Genomic DNA, 13,408 nt, shown 5'->3' on the forward strand with positions numbered 1-13,408 from the left:
AGTGTGGTGTGTGGCGCTCCTTTCCCTCTTCCCCACTGAGGCAGGGGTCTGCGTGGGCAGCATCTTCCTCCCACCCCAAATCCATCCACTGACAGCAGCTCAAGTCTTGATTTTATTCTGGCAGAGATGGGACAGGCCTCTGCCCTGGTCCAGGCAGGCTGCCCAGTGAGCCCCAGCCCTGGGCATGGAGCCTCCGTACCTTCCCTGGCCTCAGACCCACCAGGCCCTGGAAAATCCAGGCATAGGTGGGGGGGTTCATGCAGAGGACCCCACCTCATACACAGGTCCTGGGAGCCTCCCGAGGAAGGGGGACAGAGCAAGGGCCCTTCCCAGCCTGCCCACAGCCATCACCAGGTCCGGCACTGGCCCCAGCTAGAGGACTGTAGGGCTGTGGTGGCCAGGGCAGGTCAGTGCAGCCTGCAGTGTGGAGTGGGTGGGTCCTCACAGCTCCTTCTTGCACGAGCCTAGAGCAGAAGAGGGGGCTGGGTCAACAGCCAGCCTGCCTGTCCCCTGTGGTGGCCGCACTGGCCCCAGATGGTTCCCAAGCTTCCAGGTGGCTGTGGCACTCACAAGACCCCAGCTGCTCCTCCAGGAAGGATATCTGCTCACTCAGCGAGTCAATGCGGTCCAGCTGCTGCAGGGAGTGGGCCAGGAGGCGGCCAGGGTCCTGCAGACCCTGTTCCACGGCCCGCGAGGCCAGGCTGTGCAGTGGGGTGAGCACCAGCTGCAGCTTCTGTGGACATGCAGGAAGCCGGTGACCCAGGGCCAGCCCTCCCACCCTCCCCCAAGAACTGGAGGAGAACCAGGAAGGGCTGGCAGGGCCCCCACCCATCCCTGGCCACAGGGCTCTGCTCGCCACTAGAGGGAGCTGCTGTTCCCGAAGGGACAGAGGCTGGGCTGGCACTGATGGACATCAGACAGGCCAAGGCCTGGGCACCTGGTCGTGAGGCCTCGGGGTTCCAGCAGAGGAATCAGAAGGGTCTCAGAGCCCATGGCTCCGTGGGAAGGCCAGCAAGAGCTTGGACTGGTATGGAAGTGGGGGTGCGCTCTGGGCCTGGGCTCCCGCTCCAAGTGTGGCGGGGGCGGGTGGTCTAAGCTCGGTTCCTCCTGGCCTAGGAGTCCCAGCCACTGTCCCACTGCCCCTGCCCACAGAGCCCCTGGGCTTTCAGCAGAAGGAAGCAGTGGCCTTTGGGTTATCCATGGTGCCCCACACCCATCCCTCAGGGAGAGCCATGTCCCAGGAGGCCACGGGAGTCTGTGGGCCTCCACAGGGCCAGCCAGGCCACGCCCCCAGCCCTCACCTGCTCCAGCGTGTCTACCCGGGACTGCAGCCTGCGCACCTCCTCCCTCACTGTGGGCACCCCTGTGGGCAGGTCCAGGTGCGGTCAAGAGGGCAGCCCCCACCCCACCCCGCTCCACCCCACACCCTCCACCCCACCCTGAGGTTGGTCTCCGATCCTGAGGACTGCCTGGCATGTCCAGCCCCCACCTTGCCCCTCGGTGTGGGGCCAGGCTTGCTGTGCTGACCCAGGGTGGAGGCGCTCCTGGTGCGGGGCTGCTGACGGCGCATTATTACTCACGGTACGAGTTTGAAGTGTCACAGCGCGTACCAAAAGTAATAATGCCCCGTCACCAGCGGACGACGGCGACGCTCCAGGCCGCTGGCACGTGCATCTCTTGGCTGAGGCAAGGCCCTAGGAACCTCCCCACAGTGCTTTCCAGGAACCTGGGGGAAGGGCCCCTGCTCCTCCTACCCACCAGAGCTGCCCACCCGCCCAGCACGCCTGGGCTCATCTAGGCCTGGCACACCAATAGGGTGACCCCCCACGGTCCCAGGCCCGGCCCAGCAGCAAGGGTGGAAGGGTGAGCTCACCTGTCGTGTGGCCCAGGGCCACCCTGGGGGGCCCTCCCTTGGGCAGGCAGAGTGTCCCGGCTGCAGATGGGCCATGCCCCGCCCGACACTGGCACCAGTAGCTGCCTGCAGTGTTGACACAGCGCTGGGCACAGCTGGCTCGTCCAGTGCTGCATTCGTCCACGTCTAGGAAAGGGGCCTTGGCAGTGCCCGTAAGGGGCCTTCCCCAGGGCCCCTCAGGGAGGCACAGCCAGCCTTACCTGTCTGGCAGGTGTCACCCTGCCACCCTGCAGGGCAGTGGCAGTGGCCTGGATGGACACAGCTCCCTCCGTTCCCACAGGGTGGCTGGCATATTGCTGTGGGCAGAGGAAGCCTGTCGCCAGCGCAGGGTGACAGGGCCCTGCGTTGGCAGCCAGGGAAAGGGGTGGTCTGCTTAGGGGGAGAGCAGGTGCCATGCTGGCCAACTCTGAGTGGGAATCCTGGCGCCAGGTGCCCCCAGGGCTCCGTGTGGCAGGACCTGGGGATGGCCGTGTCCTGGGACCTGCCGCCCTCACCTGCTCCGCAGGCCCCAGGGAGCCCACTGGTCCTCTTCCAGCCAGGGCAGCAGGCATAGCGAGGCCTCGCAGGGGCCGGCTCAGGGCTGCGGCGATAGGCGGTCCTGTAGACGGTTCTGTACGGAGTGGGGCTGCTCAGAGGGGCTGACACACTGGGTGGCCCAGGCCAGTCTTTCCCAAGATAAGATGTGAAGGGCACCAGTAGCTGGTGCCCACTTGGCCTGCCAGCGTCTGGGCACCAGAGCAGGGTCACTCCCAGGTGTCCCCAGAGGTTCTCTCCCCCAGGGATGTCAGTTCTGGGTCTCTGCACAGTGATTCCCTAGGTGGCCGTTCAAGTGTGGAGTGGGGTTCTGAGGAAGCCTCGGCCCTGCCTGGCACAGAGCAGGGACAGGGCCCAGACCCGTGTGTACCTCCCTATCCCCTGAGCCTCCTGTGACCAGGCGTCTAGCCAGAGGGGCAGGCCTGGCCCTGTCCTGTGGCTGGTCACTGGCAGAACCAGCCCAGCCCTGGCCCTGTGTCCTTTCCTGGGGTCTGGCACCGGCTGCTCTTCCACACCAGCACTCCTCCAGCTCTGGGGTGCAGGAGGCCCAGCACCCCAGCAGCAGCTCATGAACCTGGGCTGTATCAGACCCATCCTGTCCCTTCCTCAGGATTTCGGGGGAGGCAGGCGCAGCTCCCTAAGCTCAGCACGAGGACCCTGCCCCGCAGCTGGGTCCTGGGCTGCGTGAGCCCCAGGTGTGCATGTCAACCTGACAGGACGTCTGGGCTGTGGTGGGAAAGATGACCACTGGAGCCCTGTGCAGGACCAGGGGGCCGAGACAGCTTCCACCCCAAGTCACAGGAGGCTTTGACCAGGGGTGCCCAGCTTGGGTGGGTGGACTGGACACCCTGGAAGCTGAGGGTGCAGATGGGTGCACAGCCCCTGGAAACGTGGGGGGTGCCCTGGGAGGTGACCTCCTCAGACTCAGACAACTGAGATCCAGTGTCGGGAGTCCTGCTCTGGCCTCGGCTTCTCGTCTCACAGTGAGGAGCCCTCTCAAGCCAGGTGGTGGACGGTGCCTTGGAGGGTTGGCCCTGGGGGTCTGGGTTGGATAGGCACTCACCGGTAGGTGCTGCAGGCTCGGTGCCCATCGCAGGTGGTGAGGAGGGGCTGGTACACACGCTGCACGAAGGACTCGGAGATGGGACCCCTGGCGACCCCCACTGCACACACCCTGCGGCTATGGCAGAGCAGGCAGGGGGTCAGCTGGAGCTCCAGAGCCAGGACCCACCCAGCCTGGGGCCCATGAGGAGGGTGCTTCCCAATGCTGCCTGGCAGAGCCCACAGTGAATCCCCTCGAGTGTTGGAGGCTGCCTTGGGGAGGGTGTGAGGGCTCCTGGCCCCAACCCCAGCACCCTGAGGCCCAAGCCCTGGCTCACCTGGGTCTGTAGACGTGCTCGGTGCCTCCCACTGCCAGCACCAGGAACCACACTAGAAGCAGCTCCCGGGAGCCCCACATGTCCTGTGTGTCCAGGTGGGGTGGCCTTCTCCTCTGGATGACCTGGGCACAAAGCAGGACCCCATCAACCCTCCTGCAGACTCCTCTCTGGCCCTGTTGGGAGTCTATACCTTTGGCTTTGTGAGGCCTGCCCGGCTCAGCCACTTGCTGGGTCCTCCTACCAGGGGGAGAGCCCCCAGGGAAAATGCCAGCTCCTCTGCTCCAGCTGCCCCCGTCAGCTAGGCCAGCCCTTGCCGGCCAGAGCCAGGCCGCTGTCCAGGGTTCTTGAAGGAGGCACTGGGCCTTCTGGGCTGTGGGGCTGAACCCAAGGGTACCCAAAGCTCCAGGTAGACCAGTCTCCCCTCCTTCCCCTGGCTGGTTTTAGGGTCCTTGTGGTCACAGGAAGTGGGGGTCAGCTTGACCTCTGCTCTGTCTGCTAACAGGGTGTTAGCGGGCAGAACTGGAATTCAGCCTAGCCAGGGACTTGTCACTCCACACAGCCCTGGACTCGATCCTTGTCTGCCAACAGAAAGCCAGTAGGGGGCCCCATGGGGCTGTACCAGGTGCAGGTATCTGGCCTCCACCAGCAGGTGCACCACAGCCAGAAGACATTATGAGGTGCACATCCTGAGACCAGGGGAGGGGGGCTGTGGCTAGGAGGGGCATCCCTCCTAGTCTGGAGTAGGTGTGCAGTCTCTGGTGCTCCCAGGGCAGTGCTCCACTGGCCCACAGCGAGGGGAGTAAGGAGTGCCCTGCAGTGAAGATGTACTTGGAGCCCATCTCCAGCCCTCTCCTGGCTTTGGGTGGGGGCCAGGGAGGCTGGGGGAGGCGACCTGGGAATGTAAGAAACCCCAGTCCAGAATTAACAGTCAGTGATGCTGAGGGTGGGCTTGGTGTCTGTGCAGTGGGGCGGGGCAGCTGCCCCCTGTCCTGTGGTAGCCCAGCCAGGGTGGTGAGTTCCATCCAAGGCTGGTCACCTCCCCGTGGGCTGCCCTAGCCCTGCAGCCTCCTCCCCACTACACTGGTCAGGAAAGGGCCAGGAGACCAGCAGGGTGGAGCCAAGGAACTGAGGACTCAGCTTCCTCAGACACATGAGGGTCTGTGAGGCCCTTCCTTGGCTCTGACAGCCTTGAGTGGTTACTGAGCCCTGACTGCCGGCCAAACCCCAACCAGAGGAAAAAACAAGCCTGTGGGGGCTTCTTGGGTCACTCAGCTGGGGGTCAGCTCCAAGATGGGGCCCTGCATCACTGGGTTCTGGGTGGGAAGGCAGCTGGCAGGCGAGCTTCTCACACCCTGCCTCTGCTGAGGGAGAGGCAGGGGAGGCCAGGGTCTGTGAGTGGGCAGGTAGTTTCTTGACAGGGGAGTGACCTGCCAGTCAGACCTGGCTAGGGAAGATTAATCCTGGGGGTTGTCCCTGGGGGAGGTCGCAGTTGGAGGTTGGCCTGTTGGTCCAGGCAAGAATCAGATGGTCCTTGGGAGTAGAGCCCAGGAAGAAGCGGTGGGCCAGCAGCCTCAGTGGCCTGTGGTGGGCAGGGGGATGTGGAGCTTGGCCTGGGGGCGGCCCCTTTTCGCCAGAAACATTCATCCACAGCACCGGAGGTACTTCGGGCTGTCTAGAAAGGGAACTGTGCTTAAAGAAACTCGATTTTTGAAAGTCATGCTTTGCCCAAGGCCGGAGGCAGCCGGTGCAGCCGTAGGCTGGCGGAATCTCGTTTCCCTTCGCTGTTCAGCCACTGGGGCCCGGGGCGCAGCGGGCGGGTGGTGGCGTCGCCTCCAGGTTGATAAGCAATCGAGTCCCCACCGACTGTAGCCAAGGGCCCTGGCCGCCACCTTCCCTCCCCGCCTGGCGACCCACAGCCCACAAGGGTAGGGGGAGGCTGGCTGCGCAGTGGGAGGGCCCCGGCCACCGTAGGGCGAGGGCCCCATCCCCTCCCGCCAGGAGCCGGTGTCTGGATGTTATCGCCCAGGAGAAGGTGGAGGGGCGCGGGAGGCAGGGCGACCCGACGCGCTCGGCGGGGACGCGCTCTCCACTGCCCGCCTCCCGCCCCCTCCCCGGCCCTGTGCGGTGGGAGCGGGGTGGAGCGCGACACCCCCTGGACTGCCCGGCCGGCCGGGCTGGGTTGCGGGGTGGGGGCCCCGAGGCCTCGAGTCAGGCTTGGGGGCCGCAGGCTGGGGGTCGGGGTGAGGGGCCGCAGCGCCCGGTCGCCAGCAGGGGGCGCCGTTTCGCAAGGCCGCTGGGTCCATTCCCTGGGCGGCCGCAGGACCAGGGCTGGGCGTGGGGTCCGCGAGCCCCGCGCGGCCCAGCCGCGGCCCCCGCGCGCTCACCTCTCGGGTCCCCGCGATCGCTCGGCGTAGCCCGGGTGACCGCCCCCAGCTCCGTGCCCGGTGGTCCCGGCCTCCCGGGTCCCGCCTGAGCGGCCCGCAGACCCCGGCCCCCGGCGCCCTGCGCTCCGGGCCCCCGGCTCCCCGCACTCACCGCGCGATCCCGGGCGCGCACGCGCCGCCGCCGCCGCCGCCGCCGCCGCCGCGCCGAGGGGGCCCGAGCCCCGCCCCGCCCCGCCCCCGGCCCCGCCCCACCTGGCGCCGGAGCCCGGCCCCCGCCCGGTGGGCTAGCGGTCCCGCCCCGCCCCCATTGCGCGGATGGGAAAACTGAGACCCTGCGCCCGAGGGTTCCCGCAGGCGCTCAACTGGTCAGCGAGAACCCGGGGATCTGGGCTCAAGTTGGCCTCTGAGCGCTGCCCCGCACCCCTGAGTCCCCATCGCGAGTGCTGGTCCTCCCTGAGCCCCTAGCCCCACAGCAGGTAGGACGCCTGGCTGTTGGGGCCACCAGACTGCCTTAGTGCTGGAAGCGGGATGCAGCTGAGGAGCGCCCTCTCCGACTCTATGCTAACTCTAGCCTCCAGACTGATCATCCCAGCCGCCAAACCGCCAGCCTGCTGTATTCGAGGAGAGGCAAAATCTGACCGCCACCCTGCAACCACGCATGGGGACCTTCCTCCCAGAGACCCAGTACCTGCCTAAGATCTCAGAGCAGCGCCCAGATGGGTCCTGGGCAGCACTCCCAAGATGCCCTCCTAACCACAGTATTTGGTTTTTTGGGGGGCAGTCAGGACCACCATTGAGAGTTCCTCCCTATGAATTGAAGGCCCCTCATCCCCGTGGTCACCTCCAGAGGTCCCTAGGCTGATCACCTCTCTTCTGCCCACTTCAATTTCCGAACCTGTGTTCAGGGCTAAGCAGTCCCAGGAACCCGCCTAGGATATGACTACACCTCCCTGCCTGCCTGTCACACCCACCCCGGCAGCTCCCTGAACCTGAGCCTGCCCTGGTCAGGTGATGTGTGGACACATGTGAGGTGTGCTCCTTCAAGGCCAGGCCTGTGGCTGCTGCCTGGAGGCCTGCCGAGAACTCACCAAGTGTCGGGGAGCGCCTCATCCCCTGGAGCCTGGAGACAGTGCTCTTCTCCGCGAGGGGGTCACCGCGACTCACTGGCGCCAGGGGCTGCTGGTCACAGATGGCATGTGGATTAGTGCCTTGGCAGATCCTTGGTCTCCCTGAGGTCCAGGGGCTGGGAAGGGGCTCAGAGTCCAGGCTCTGATGTGGCCATGTCACTGCAGCCTGTTCTAGGCCTATACCCACCCTGGCCTATACCCAGGATAGCGCTCTAGGCTCTATCCTGCACCCATCCTGACCCCATCAGGTCCCCAGATGAACTGGCCTCTTGGTTCTGCCCAGAGGAGACACGTGGTGGGTTTGGGCTCCCACCTGTAAAATGGGTTGTTGCCTCCAGCCCTGGCATGGGCTCAAAATCTGGCTCTAAGGCTCAGGTGCAAAAAAAGCCTGGATGTGGAGGGAGGGCCTGCGACGAGTGGGAAGCCGCAGCTCCGAGCTACAGCGTGCTGAGGAGCACCCCACAGCCAGGCCTCTGCCTGGACCGTCAGATCCCAGAAGCCCCTGAAGACAGGTTGAGGGGATGCCGATCATTGGGAATGGGGGCTCCTGAGTTTCCTGATCCCCTAAACCCAAGAGGGCAGCTCTTTCCCTGTGCTGAGCAGCGAGCAGGGCTTGGAGGCCCTGGGCAGGAGAGTGCCCTGCCCTGTCCCCTGCCCCATCATCATCCCTGAAGCAGTGGCCCCTTGACCCTCAGCCAGCTGTCTGCCCCTCCTGCTGGTCAGGTAGAGACGATGTGGCAGAAAGGGCAGCTGGGAGGTGCATCACTGGTCCTCCTGCCTTACCCTGGGCTGGGGCCTCACCTGTTCCTCACCTGAGCAGTGGGCCTTCTCTGACAGACCTCTAGTCAGGGCACCAAAGACAAAGGTGGGGGCTGAAAGCCCCAATGCCACTTTGGGGGATTTGAGACCTTCTCCACCTGACTTAGGAGCTGGGGAGGAGAACAGGAGACTTCCTCAGAGTACAGGGTGGGCCAACACCCTGCACTGCATCCTTCCAAGTTGTTCCTGAGATTGAAGCCGGCCCAGCAGGAGAGGGGTGCTACTCCCTGCCCCACATGCTGTGCCCCCAGGATGTACAGGTCATCTGGGCTGCAGATTTGGCTTTGGGGTTCCTCCCCTGGGGCTGATCCCCAGGCCAACGTCTTTCCCTGATTTCCTGGAGAGTGTTGTCCACTAGGGGAAAGCTAGGAAGACCCCAGCCCTCAGCACACCTGGGTCTTAGCAGAGGAGTAGTGAGGGGTACCAAGCCCCTCCCCAGGGCCCAGCCAGGCCGAGATTTGCTGCCGACCTCAGGGGTTCCTCTGGGGAAGCAGAGGGGTCAGAAGGTGAATCTGTGAGCCAGGCTATGTTCAGTCTCCCCTACAGGGGCCCACAGCCACTGCGAAGCTAGGGCGAGGGCTTGGAACCCAGACTGGGCCACCCACTAGTGATGCTGGGCCAAGGGCCTCAGTGGAGACGGCACCAGCTGGCAGGGCAAGAGAGTTGCCCCTGGGGCAGCCTGTGGAGCTGGCAGGCCCTAGCCCAGCGGCAGGGGCTGCAGCCATCTGGTCCCAGCTGGGGCGCTCAGGCCCTCTCTGCCCACTCCCTGCCCCTGCAGGTTCACCCTGCCATACCTGATGCTGCCCAGGCTTGGCCACAGCCACCACCACTGGCTGCTTGGGCCAGGCATGGTCCCTGCCCCTTGTGGGGATGTTGGGCCCAGACACCCCAAGGCACCTCCTGAGGCTGGTCGCCAGTCCTGTCCGCTGCAGCCTCCATTTCGACCCGCAAAGTGGCCAGTTAGGGCATGGAGGCTCCTCCCGGGCGAGGAAGGGCGGCTTTTTATGCTGGGTCCCGTGTAAATCGGGATTGGGATGGGCCCTTCCCGACCGGACTTCCTGTGTGTGTTCTCTGCTGATAACGGGGATCTGTCGGCGAACAAACAGGAGGCTGGGGGGCGATGGGGGCTGCCGAGCGAGGGGCCAGTGGGTTGCCAGGGAGGGGAACTTCCCCTGGGACTTCTCAGTTTATCCCTGAGGCAGCCATTGAGTAGGCTGCGGCTTGGCTGGCGACCCGCAGGACTGGGGCAGATGACGTTGAGCCGGGCCTTCCCACAGCTCGTGCCTGTGGCAGACAGAAGGGACCTTCTGCATCTTTGGGCCATCCCTGGATGACACAGTGTGGAAACCTGGAGGGGTCCAACCCAAGGGAGTGGCCAGCCATACTGGAGGCTTGACCAGTGGGTCAGGTGGTGTGTGGCAGGACCCCACAGGGAAGGAGTGGTTGTAGGACAGGCTGCAGGTCTGAGAACAGCCTGTCCTGTGGGTCCTGAGACCCAGGTTTGGTCCTGCTGAGGGGTGATGGGAGGGCCAACCGGGAGACTCCAACCTTCTCCAGGACTCTGCGCTCCTTCCCTGAGAAAGAGCCGCCTGCAGATAGTAAGCCCTGCCCTGGAGATGGGCAAGGAGACCCAAGGCCCTGTCCACTTCACAGAGCCCACAAATGCCCTCAGCTCCTGTCCCTCCTCGCTTGGCCTCTGGCAGGCTAGCAGGGATGCAGGAGCCTTTGGGTGGCCAAAGCAGGGGCTCCTGGGATTCCCTGAGGTCCCACCCCAGTGGGAGTCCAGGCTGGGCACGCAGACCCTAGTGGCAGGTGGGGTGGGAGGTACGCTGTGCCGCCTACCGTGGGCTGGGGGTCCCCAGGAGTGGGGCCTCGCAATCCCGGCTGTCCTTGGGGCAGCCTGATGTCCTGCCTGCCTGATGCCTGGGAAGCCTTCCCTCTCTGGCCCCAAGAGTCTCCCTGGCTCCCAGCTCCCTCTGTCCCACCCAGATGGAGGGGCTGAGAGGAGGTGGGAGAAGCTTGGCCAATCCCTGCTGGGCCACGGTGTCAGCAGGGCCAGCCTCTCCACCCCCATGGCCAGGGAAGGGGCTGCTGCAGGCACCAGGCTGTCAGGGAGCAGGGGCTTCTGACTGGGGTCCCAGGCCTGAGCCTAGCCCCTGCACAGGTGGTGCCCCACGGGGACAGGAGGGGTGCTGGACACTGGGTGGTGACGGAAGGGGGCTCCTGGCACATGGTGTTGTTGGCCTGAGTGGGAGGGGTCTGGGGCCTCTTTCAGGAGATGTCCCCCCTGCCCAAGGTGGGAGTGGACCGGCAGAGCAACTCTTCCCTCATCCTCTGCCCCGCCACACTTGCCTGCCTGGGGTCTGCCCTGACTCCCGCTGGCCATGCCTCGACCCCCTGCCCCGTTTAGCCCCCAGCCCCCCACAAGGTTTCATGCTGCCCCCCAGGGCCGGGTGTCCCACCTGCATGGGGCCTGCGAGGCCTATGCCTCAGGCTGAGACGCCCCTCTGCCTCTCTCCGCCCGGCCCCACACCTAGGGACTTGCTCTGGCCTCCAGGGGAAGAACCACCACTTGTCTAGGCTGGCTAGATCCAGGCCCTTTTGTGTACAGAAGGGGAAACTGAGGCCCAGAGAGGGGAGAGATCCAGCCCAGGTGAACAGAGGGGAAAGCAGGGCTCAGCTCTGGACTCCGCTCAGAAGCAGCTTCCTTCCTTTCTCAGGAAGCCCAGCTCCTCCTCGCCTCCTGCCTGGGCAGTCCTTGCCGGGGATGGCAAGGACTTGCTGGAAGCACTTGGAGGAACTTGAGTGTTGGTAGGCCACCCCTCCCCTGCCACTCAGCAGGAGCGACCCTGCTGGTAGGAATGGTGGACTCGCGTGCCGGAGGGAGTTCTAGTCCTGGGCCCCCACGTGTCTGGGTACCTGGTGCTGGGTTCCTAGGTGCCAGTCTGCTGCCCGCCTGTCTGTGGGCCTCTCCTGATGAGCTCTGCCTCCCCGTCGCCCCTCCCAGCCAAAACCAGGACCCACCCAAGGGAAGGGGCCTTGGCACAGGGTCCCAGAGTGCCAGGCTTGCCTGCGTCCTGACTGAGCCCCGTGTGGGGTGCTCCTCCAGCCTCCCCCAGCCCTCGGGGGACCTCGAGGAGGTGGGCGAGGGTCTCGCTCTGACACTGGGGGTATGTCTGGGGAGAGGACTCAGGACAGGCTGGTTCTTCCCACCCACCCTTCCCTGCAGGTGCCCACTCCTGCCAGGCACCTCTGCCCTCTGACGACGCTCGCTAGGAATCACTGACTGCTTCGGAAGGCGTCCGTGCGGCCCCCCACCCAGGCCTGTGCTCCCCCCACTGCAGGAAGGAAGCTCTGTCCCCACTGGCCTCCCCTCGCAGCCTCGGAGTCGGGGCCTGTGGGCCTGCTCCCATCCAGGCACCCAGCCCTGAGCTGGGGCCACACCTGCTCAGGGTAGTGTTCAAGGTGGGACAGGCTGTGCTGGGGAGCTGGACCTCTGGGGCCCCACTGGGCCTCAGTGTCCCTGTCTGTCCCCACCTTGGGCTAGATCGTCACAGCTGCCTCCAGCCTACCTGTTAGTGTGCTGAGGTTGCTGGCAGAGGGGAAGCGGGCGCCTCGCATCCACAGTGTGCAGGCCAGAGGGCAGGAGGGCAGGTTTGGCGGGAGCCCTGGCACCTCCTAGGCCCATCCTTGGCTCCCTTACCGCTGAGCTTCTGGTCTCCACAGCCCCAGGACAGGGTGGACCAAGCCCTGGGCAGAAGCCGGCATGGGCATCTCAGGTGTGAGGCCGGGGGCAGCGGGCGCGTACGTGCGTGCTGGGCTGCAGGAGGAGCGGCCCAGCAGGGTGCTGTGGAGAGATGGGCTTCCTGTTTATCCTGTGCGGCAGGGTTGGCCTCGGGGACAGGATGGCTCCGTCAGCCACGGCCGGGCCCAGCCTCGTGCCAGATGTGGCTGAGCCTTCCCATCAGAGGCTGCATCTGGCCCGGTGATGGGCCCCAGTGAGGTCTGGAAGGGAGGTGGCTGGGCAGGGGTCACCATGAGCCCGAGGAGCTGACCACTCCTAGGCCAGGCCAGTTCCAGAGGGAGTGAGGGCTTGGACGGGAGCGAGGTGGGGCCCACAGCTACCCCAGGCCCTGGCCCTGCCTCAGGCCCGGGGTGTCGTAGAGACCCTGTGTGCACTGCTGTGTGTGGTAGCCCCGTCCCCAGTCCAGACGAGGCCTGAGGCCAAGGTCAGCAGTGTGGATAGAGGCAGGCCCCTGGGGACGTTCGGCCCCTCCCCTTGCTGCTCCGCCCCCTGTGGCACCCGCACACGCCGCGCCCTTCCTCCCCCGACTCGGTGCTCAAACCCGAGGCCTGGGTGTTGTGGGCCTTCTCACTGGCTCTCGGCATGTCCCCGTGGGCTCAGCTCCAGACGTGTCAGAAACTGCTCCCCTGCCACCATCCCTGCCCTGTACGCCACCATATTTCCTGCCCGGAGGGCACTGCCACCCCCCTTGGCCTCTAGGTGCCCCTGTCTGCCACACTCAGTCCTCCTGGAGCCCCAGAAAGGGGACCTCAGGCGGCCCCCTCGGAGGGCTTCCTGCCACATGGAGCACGAAGTCTGGCCCCAGGTGCTCTGGGACCCGCCCTGCACCTGGGAGGACAGCGTGGAGCAGGGCAGAGCAGCACATCCCCCGCCTCGCTGGCTGCGCCCATCACCTGGAGTGGCTCGGCCTACACAGGCTGCAAGATGGCGGCGTGAGCGTTCGCCCAGGTGCCGTCCCCTGAGGGCGTCCTGGCCGAAGCGCAGAGCCCTGTGCTGCGCCCAGGGGCGGCTCTCCTGATGAAGCCGTGCGCCCTGGCAGGCTGTGAGATGCCCCCAAGACTTTTTTGTCACTGAGGCTGCTGCTTGTCACCACAGCCTGCTGGGGGAACTGGCTGCTGGTGCCTGGGGGCTCCTTCCAGGTGCACGTTGACAAGTCCTCTCAGCACACACCTGGGCGTTCATGGCAAGGTGCTGGCCCCAGAGAGGCAGGAAGCCAGTGACCACCTGATGTTCTGGGGCCACAGCCACCACGGTGCCCACCATGGTGCAGGCCCTCCTTGCCCCACAGCTCGGCGGCACTTGCTGCTATCTATCTGCATTTCGGCCATGCCCATGCATCAGCTGGGGCACCGCCATGCGGCTGTTCCCACAGTGCTCTGAGGTGCCCACGGAACTCTCCCTGCCTTGGAGGAACGCCTGGGGAGAGCTCAGGGGCAGGGAGTCACCTG

At 65.5% G+C, this 13,408-nt stretch overlaps 1 protein-coding gene across 13 annotated transcripts; it reads right to left on the bottom strand.

The window, feature by feature from the left end:
• Window positions 1–99: 99 nt before the first annotated feature.
• On the bottom strand, window positions 100–12,080 carry Egfl7 (EGF like domain multiple 7). 13 transcript variants are annotated; one of them, XM_047524241.1, is made up of 12 exons: window positions 8,950–9,142; window positions 8,149–8,265; window positions 7,298–7,385; window positions 5,266–5,497; window positions 3,826–3,947; window positions 3,510–3,626; window positions 2,407–2,522; window positions 2,113–2,208; window positions 1,874–2,038; window positions 1,302–1,363; window positions 571–733; window positions 100–464 (listed from the first exon to the last, which is right to left on the bottom strand). In XM_047524241.1, exons 4-12 carry the CDS (start codon window positions 5,467–5,469, stop codon window positions 442–444), a joined length of 1,068 nt encoding a protein of 355 aa, XP_047380197.1. In that variant the 5' UTR covers window positions 5,470–5,497; window positions 7,298–7,385; window positions 8,149–8,265; window positions 8,950–9,142; the 3' UTR covers window positions 100–441. The 13 variants fall into 13 exon arrangements, with proteins under 13 accessions (XP_047380197.1, XP_047380199.1, XP_047380198.1 ...); XM_047524243.1 differs by lacking the exons at window positions 8,149–8,265; window positions 8,950–9,142 and adding an exon at window positions 11,728–12,080; XM_047524242.1 differs by lacking the exons at window positions 8,149–8,265; window positions 8,950–9,142 and adding an exon at window positions 11,728–12,080 and having other exon boundaries at window positions 7,298–7,388.
• Between the last annotated feature and the right edge of the window lie 1,328 nt (window positions 12,081–13,408).

The sequence above is a fragment of the Sciurus carolinensis genome, chromosome 14 (genome assembly GCF_902686445.1).
Source record: "Sciurus carolinensis chromosome 14, mSciCar1.2, whole genome shotgun sequence".
Taxonomy (NCBI): Eukaryota; Metazoa; Chordata; class Mammalia; order Rodentia; family Sciuridae; genus Sciurus; species Sciurus carolinensis.

What these genes read in the sequence shown, in the direction of transcription:
- Egfl7 (XM_047524243.1), bottom strand. Translation starts at nt 5,469, where the DNA reads ATGAATGTTTCTGGCGAAAAGGGGCCGCCCCCAGGCCAAGCTCCACAT. An exon ending in GATTAATCTTCCCTAGCCAG is followed by an intron (nt 3,948 to 5,265) that starts GTCTGACTGGCA and finishes CTTTGTGCCCAG; the next exon opens with GTCATCCAGAGGAGAAGGCC. An exon ending in GAGCACGTCTACAGACCCAG is followed by an intron (nt 3,627 to 3,825) that starts GTGAGCCAGGGC and finishes GCTCTGCCATAG; the next exon opens with CCGCAGGGTGTGTGCAGTGG.